This window comes from Homalodisca vitripennis, unplaced genomic scaffold (genome assembly GCF_021130785.1).
Source record: "Homalodisca vitripennis isolate AUS2020 unplaced genomic scaffold, UT_GWSS_2.1 ScUCBcl_9515;HRSCAF=18033, whole genome shotgun sequence".
Classification (NCBI taxonomy): Eukaryota; Metazoa; Arthropoda; class Insecta; order Hemiptera; family Cicadellidae; genus Homalodisca; species Homalodisca vitripennis.
Genome location: NW_025785621.1, coordinates 4901 through 12819, shown reverse-complemented (window position 1 = coordinate 12819; position 7919 = coordinate 4901). Strand labels below are relative to the sequence as shown.

General features: G+C 31.2%; 1 protein-coding gene across 1 annotated transcript; it reads left to right on the top strand.

Annotated features, from left to right (window-relative positions):
- Positions 1–232: 232 nt before the first annotated feature.
- LOC124374665 (zinc finger FYVE domain-containing protein 9-like) lies at positions 233–5996 on the top strand. Its single transcript, XM_046832840.1, has 3 exons — positions 233–385; positions 2681–2859; positions 5879–5996. The coding sequence occupies exons 1-3, from the start codon at positions 284–286 to the stop codon at positions 5994–5996; spliced, it is 399 nt and encodes a 132-aa protein (XP_046688796.1). The 5' UTR covers positions 233–283.
- Positions 5997–7919: the final 1923 nt, after the last annotated feature.

Below are 7919 nucleotides of genomic sequence, written 5' to 3'. Positions count from 1 at the left end.
ATATGCAATTACATTTATTTTTGTGTTCGAAGATTAATCATTAATAGATTTAAAATCACTAGGCTGAAATAGAGCCTTGAAGAACACTTGATTTTCTTGTTCTCAATTAAAAAAATAATAATGTTTCATGCGTCACACAATTCTGCACAGAAAGATTTGCAGAACATTCTAGTTCTCTTGTCTTCTTTAAATTTTGTATACTATAGACTGAATTGATTATGATCCTATCCTCAGGTGGGAGACGCCCTGGGCCAGACTATTTCCCATCAGGTTAGTTCTACGAATGGGTGCAGAGTTCCGCTACTATCCTTGCCCCTTGGTCTCTGTGCGGGATCGACCGCCTCTGTACACAGAAATTGGACACACCATCATTAACATTCTAGCAGTAAGTTACTTTGTCGCGTAAAATTTATATCAATTTAGTTTGTTTCTCAATAGCTGACATTTACTTTATGTAATTAAATTATTTTGTATTATTGTCCTGACGGATCAGGTACTTTTTGTGACTCAATATTTATTGAAAATTAAATTAGCCTATTGCCATTTATAAAATTATAATGAATATATACATATATTTAAACAGAACATATATACTATTTTTTTGTATATAAATACTATTGGAGAGAGACATTTCGAAGAGGAAAAAATATATAAATATTATCACAAAATTATATATTTGAAACCCTGTTCGATTCTTTTACTATGTAAACACAATTTAAAGAAACAAAAACAAACATTTATTAATTTAGAACCATCTATTAAGAAGTTTCCTCATTACTTCTGAGGTTTTTGTTAACTGAATAAATTACAATAAAAGCAATTTCTCAGTGTATATTCAATAATAATTATTTAGGGACCATTTCAATATTTTAAACTAAACAATTGTAACGTATGCCAAATGTTGTGTGTTCTCAATTCTGTGGGATTTTATAGTAATTAAAAAGATACCCAGTTATATATCTTTTTCAACACTGTCCTTTTAATTTGTCTCGCATCTTCTGCAGTGATAAGGTAGTAATTTATTCTTGCTGTAGACATTTGTTATCTTAGTGACTCATGTCATTAGTACTGTTTATCAGGTAGCTCATAAAGCATTGTAAAGCCTTGGAAATGCAACAGATGTGCATATATTGCTCATTTTAAATTACTGTTAGTTTTAAAGAAAAGAGGTCAGGTGGGATACTCTTATAAACTCAGCTTAGATATTTTAATAACAGATTTAATATCCAGTAATATGCAATAGAGGAACTTTGGCTGTAAAACCAAGAAAATACAACAGTACAAGAAGGCAGACTTTTCTAAAGTTAACTAAGTAGTAGTAGTAGGACTTAGTAAATAGAAATTAAGTCGCCTTTCAATTATATCTATGAATCAAGTATATTAACCCTTTGAGCGCCGGAGCATCGCTGTCAGCAATCCCGCATTATATGCAAGAAAATGCCAGAATCGCTGTTAGCGACTTCTGCAATAACGCTTATATTTTATATAGTATTTATCTAAATTGGCTCAATGACTATTCATACGCATTCCAAAGGCTTCAACGTAACTTTTAATGTAGGTTTTGTTGCATTTTGGTTAGATTCTGATTTTTACGGCGGTTGTAAAGTGAGCGTGTCAGTCGCGTTTAGAATCGGCCGCTACCGCGGACGAGCGTTACGTTGTTTTTGTTTGTGCTGCTGTTTATTTCACAAATGATATTGAAAGGGATCTTCAGATTATTTCGTTTGTGTATGTTTTTCTAGTCTGTGTGTAAGTAGAACAATGATGGCCGCGAGTTACGGCGATCGTAAGCATCTAGTACTTTACTAAATACGTTTGTATAGTTTTTGTGTTTGTTCAGTGATATTTATAAACAATGAGTCGTAAAAACATGCTGACAATGAAGACCTAGTATTGCAGGCATTAGATTTAAGCATTATCAGTGTAGACAATACACAGAGTGTTAGGTTAGGTTAGAAAATTTTCTAGTTTTGTAGTGGTTCATATTTTCATATTTATTTTCCAAACTTTATAAGTATAAAAAAAAAGTTTATATGTGTTTTTGTAAAGAAATTAAATGGAGTATAAGATTAGAATAACTAAAAGTGAAAAAATAAATATTTCATAATACTAAGTTGTGTCAAAATAAAAAAACTAAATTGTTTTTGCTCATAAAGTTTTTGTTAATGATTTTTTTTATTTGTATAAAAACGTTAAATAAGTGTATCAATGTATTATATGTATAAAGAAAATATATTTATCTAAAAAAAAACAAAAACCCAAGACATTATACCAATAAATAAATTTGTTATGAATTTTTAAACCAGACCCTTGCAGAACCAGGCATTTTCGCTCGGCATTTTATGCATACCATATAGCAAAACGCTGCGGCACTCAAAGGGTTAAATATAGTAAGCTTTATATGAGGGAGGATCAAAAAAGTTTTGCAACTAAGGTATAAAGAAAGGTGTTAAAAATATTAAACTAATTTATTAATATTGTCCGTTTAACCCCTGTAACTGTGCAGCTAATATTGTGACTGAATTATCATTGATAATGCGAGGAGAATACATGTTTTCTTTGTGCTGAATAAGCTTTTCATCCTGGAATAAACTCTTAACAAGGGTTTTTTTTTTTGTACTATACTGAACCTAAATCCAATAAGTAAGACACATCTACAGTGTACAATTTCTTGTTTCAGGACTTCCGTAAATATTCCTATTCTCTGCCAAGTGTAAGGGGCTTAGTGATTCACATGGAGGACAGGCAGACGACAATAAATATCCCTCGCAACAGATATGATCAGGTAAGTAACAATCTATTTGGTGCTAAACAGATACTTATTTTAGTTTTATTTCTACATGGCATTTGTGGGTTTAAGTATATATTGTAAAAACTAATACAATTATGAAAATTAATGATGATTTGGACAAAATACATTATTTTATGGTTAATATAGTACATATTCGTTTGTCATCATGGGTTTGGGTTTTGATATAATATAAATAACTTTGTACCTCAGCTTTAGTTCATTTTGATACAGTATCAAAAGTGCTTACAGATTCAGGACAGCAATGCATATACACTATTTTCAAAATAATTTACAAGAAAATATTGCAATTAGCTGTGTTTGCTGTCACACATTAAATTGCAATGATATATTATTAATGTTAATTCATAATTTCAAGAATATCTTTTAAGCCAATTATGAATTAATAAAAAAAAAACTGAAATTTTATCAACCATTTTATTTGAATTCCCAAATGGGAATATAAAACAAAATGAAATAAAATATAAATAATATAAATTCATTACAAATTGTGTTTTTTTAACCCTTATAGTCACAACTATTTTTAGTGTAATAATGAATTTGAATTTATGTATTGTTATTAAACATCCATATTTTCGTTATTCTGTTTTCAACCACTGTATTGTATTTTCATTTGTCAATTTTACCTCACTACGTCGTTTCTATAAACCTATCAAATTTTTTCACTGGTCCTGCTTTCCTCCATTTCTGGATTTGTATCACATGGTCGTGTGTTACAGTATGTGAGGATGAGGAGAGAGAGAGGAGAGCGACGAGAATTTTCTTTATTCCAAAACATACAATTTGAGCTACATTAAATGTAAACATCCAAAAAAAAACATCACTGTACATGAATAGCGTTCGAATAACTATAATATAAAAAGTTCTAAAACTAAAAAACTAATTACTAAAATAAAACTCAAATATATTCCCTCAGTATACTTGTGAATTTCAAGCTGTTCGTTTGTTGTGTGCTTTTATAAATTCAATTGTGTTTTTTGGTTCCTGTTAAAAAAGATTTTAGTTGAAAGAATCATCTTTCTTCTGAAGAGATAAGTGAAAACGTTTCAATTTAATTTTTAGTTCTAATCAGGTGCAATCCCAACCCAATTTATAAAATAAAGTACTGAAAAAAAAAATTATTTTTACCAATACACTTGAGGGCAAATATTAATTACTGTGTAATAATTAGATGATGGGTTAATACCGGGTAACTCCATACTTCAATTCTTAGTGGTATTGATAATTTTCGATACAGCAGTTTCTTTCCTTTTGAATTCCGATAGGAATATTTTTTCAAGTATTCAATTTATTATTAAAAGAATTTAATATGAAAACAGAAGTGCTTAAGCTTTTGAAATAAACATGGCATGTTGTGTTGAAGCTTAAATCTTCAAGTATAGTCTATTCGAGACCAACAGCAGATTGCTAAAAAACATGTTACTTATATGATTATTGTATTGATAAATGTTGTAATTTTTAAAAGAATATTTCTGGTTACATTTTTATATTGTATATACTTAAGATCACGAATTGTCACGTCTGCTTTGTAATCAGCTGGATTGGCAGTACACAAAATTTATAGTCATTAAGACATGTTATTGTCGTTTACTCTCTTGACTATGGTGACTTGAATCTCCCCGTTGCCTGTACCTGTAATTGGTTGTTGCGTTCACCAGGGTAGTTCGAGCCCTGGAACAAATTCCAATCGACAGCTGTGTTGGCTTTTGGGGCCAACTTGAGCCTGGCTGCTGACTCTCATCTTAGTGTGTATGCAAAGCACAGAGGATGAGAATACCTCCTATACACCACCCAGTGCCATCACACATACACAACAAGCCACGCAGAGGTACTGGTCATCTCATTAATGATTCCAAGTCTTTTTCCATATTCCGTGAATGTTGTAACCTTATTACCAACACAGCGATTAGGGTTAATTGTACTACGACAGGGCACTGTAAGGATATTCGGTCTTTTTGTAATCTATGTTCAAATGAAGTCAGTTATCAATTTTTTGGCTTGTGATGTAGCCATTAAAACTGAGGAGTCTGGAAAATATTTCATTTCTACACAATATGTAAAAAAAAATCTGCAGACTTGAAATTTTGCATGAAGCTTCTATTTCTATATTGAAAAGGGGCTGAGTTGTTAATGTTTTTGCGTAACACCTCCAAGAGATATTGGCTAAGCGTTTTAGTTGAATATTTTTACATCGGGTTCTTTATGGGTTAAACAAATGGAATGGGCAATGAGGAAATAGTATAATAAATAAATGTGTGATATCATATGAGATTTTAATATTGTGAATAAAATTTTTTATTCATAGAGTAAAAAAAGCCAAATTACTCATTGATTTCATTGTTTTTTCTTTTTAATTTTTTTGGAGACATTGAAAAAATAAACCATAAACATGAAAAATCAATGTTAAAAGTCGTTCGACCAAAATTTGGTGATTTCAGCCATACTCTTAGCATTTGTTGGTACTCTTCCTAGATTTATTATTAAAAACCCTGATGATGAAACTTAAACCTTAAATTAACAAAAAATTGAATTGTATTATGCTACAAGGGATATCTTGAGAAGGGAATGCCATCTGTAGAACCTAAAATTTTGCATGGAAACTTGATTGGCTACGTTTATGGGAAAAGTGTATGAGTTTTATGATAGTGTAAATAGACCATCTATGGAGATTTGGGCCTGTAGTGTAATTAAAAACCTAGTGGGCTGACACAATTTCTCTTTTATTTGATTAAAGGTTTTTTTCCTGAATGATCTATTTGTTCGCAGGGACATTTCATAAATTTAAAAATTCAGATATAATGTTAAAAATGTTTACATGCTAACCTCAGCGGAAGGCTTGTTACAAGACAACGTGGTGTTTTAGGCTATTCTACCTCTTGCTATTGCTATAGTCCATTCAAACCAGATTTTTTAGAATGAGCCTATTAATGGAAATCTTAAGGAATCACCAATTTAAATCAATTGATCTTTTAATCTTTACTTTCTTAAATAAGGATTCTTTGTAAGCCAATAAACCTTGCAAATCAGAATTTTGTAGATAAAACAACTCGCTCTGATTAATGTTTTCAGTGGACAGGAGCCAGTTTTGTGGTTGTTCAATGGTGCATTGAAGGGTGCGCTGGGCTTGCTGGCAAGGTCTCCAGATCGTGGGAAGGATGGCCTGATGGTTGCAGGTAGCCCCCAGTGAGACGGATGGTAGCACTGCGGACAGCGCTGCGGGACTTATTGCGGAGGACTACTCTATTGGCTGTGGTCCCAACGCAGAGCGAGACTGTTTGTGTTACAGTGGACTGGCAGATGATAACCAACTTCAATATTGGGTATGTGAGTAATCTCTTTGCAATTTATAGTAATCCTCCTTTCAAACCCTTGTAGGAAACACATAGAATTAGGATATAAAAACAAAATTTATTTCTTGAGTCTGTTCTTCTGGAAATGGATGTTTTTTTCTTGGAGTTTGTAGAGCCGGATTAGTTTAAAAAGCACAGCCCAAGTCAAAATTTGTATAAACCTCAAAGTTCAAGGCAATTTAAGTACTCAATATTTTGTTCAATTAATTTATAGTATCTATAATTTTATAATATATTTAAGAGAAGATACATAGATACATGCTTAATCCAAATTAATTAATTCTGTAGGAATCCATTTGATATAGTTTCTAGATATACTAAGCCTTTAACTTACCCAGAGTTAATAAATAAAAATAATGCTAAACCAGGAGAGATTTTTTTAACTACTCAATCAATTGGTATTTTCAAGAACATTGACTTGATGTAAATAAATATATTGGGGCAAGAAGAATAAAATTAGATTTTGGTAACCCTAAGGAAAAGGAGTAGAAAGTAGTCTAGAATATGGATAACTGAACTCTAGGAATAGTGTCTCCTAAATAAAAATAAAAAATATTGGGGGGGCCAAAAAATAAATGAGGAGGAGGCAAGGTGACTATATATTTGGTGTTGTGAGCCTAATTTATGGACAACTCAACAGTTGAAACTCCAATATCCTGCGACTGATATGAGTCATGTATCACGGCACTGTTGGTCCTTAGATTAATATCACCACTTGAAAGTGAATATTTTGCAATAACATTTAATACATACTTTAGTAAAATTCTAAATGATATTGTTGTATCATTTTGAATTATCCACTAAAATTTACATTAAAAAAACCAAATGACATTTTAATATTAGATTTCTCTTTAAGTAATGAATTTTTGAAGTGAAAATTCTTTAGGCGCGGTTTGAGCGTTTTGGGTAGAGGGTTAAAATCCTCAGGTTCGCGTACTCAGGACATGCTAATGATTACTAACCTGCATGAAAAAGTCAGTCTCGCTGTGTTAAAAACTGGTCCCGGCGGAGTATGAAAACAGACTTGCGGAAAATCAGTGACCTTTACGGTTTCCTCTCGCGATTTTAAAAGTGAAAGCCAATGTCGTACAATTCTGTAAGATGCGTCAAATTAAAGCTCTTAATATTGGCAATCTATTGGGTTACATTTTTACAATATTTTAACAAAATTTCGGGAAATAATTTTGATTATTGTATTACATTTTAGCAAAGCGTTTACAATTGACAAAAAAAAAGTAGTATGCGTGGATTTTTTTTATTTTTTGGTCAGACAACAATTTGTCAGCGAGATGTTGTGTGAAAATAGATGGAATATTTTTTTTGTAATTTATCTATTTTTTTATTGGAAGTTTAGTTTAGCTTGTAGTAGCGTATGAAGTGATGAGTGCAACGTTTCTGGCGGAACTGTAGTTTGGCGCATTGGCTTCACTGATTACCGTATTAACTATAATAAATTAGTTTATTTGGCAATAAAAATACGTTTACGAAAGAACCAAGTTAATTTAACTAATTTATTAGTTTTAAAAATATTGTGGGTTTAATTGTTATTGCAATTATATACTTTATCCGTCGCAAAACACTGTATTATTTACAACGGTGTTCAACTCACTGTTGTTCACTCGGTGTTTACTCACTTGTATTCTATCTATTAATACTTGAGCAATTTCAACAAATTTTTATACAGATAAATGAATAATGAAAACAACGAATAGATTTTTAAAACATTTTTAATATTTGTGACGAAATATTTGGATTTAAAT

Coding starts and splice junctions, on each gene's coding strand:
- LOC124374665 (XM_046832840.1), top strand. CDS start 284: ATGGGTGCAGAGTTCCGCTACTATCCTTGCCCCTTGGTCTCTGTGCGG. Junction 386..2,680: donor CCATCATTAACATTCTAGCA/GTAAGTTACTTT, acceptor TTCTTGTTTCAG/GACTTCCGTAAATATTCCTA. Junction 2,860..5,878: donor CATGGCATTTGTGGGTTTAA/GTATATATTGTA, acceptor TAATGTTTTCAG/TGGACAGGAGCCAGTTTTGT.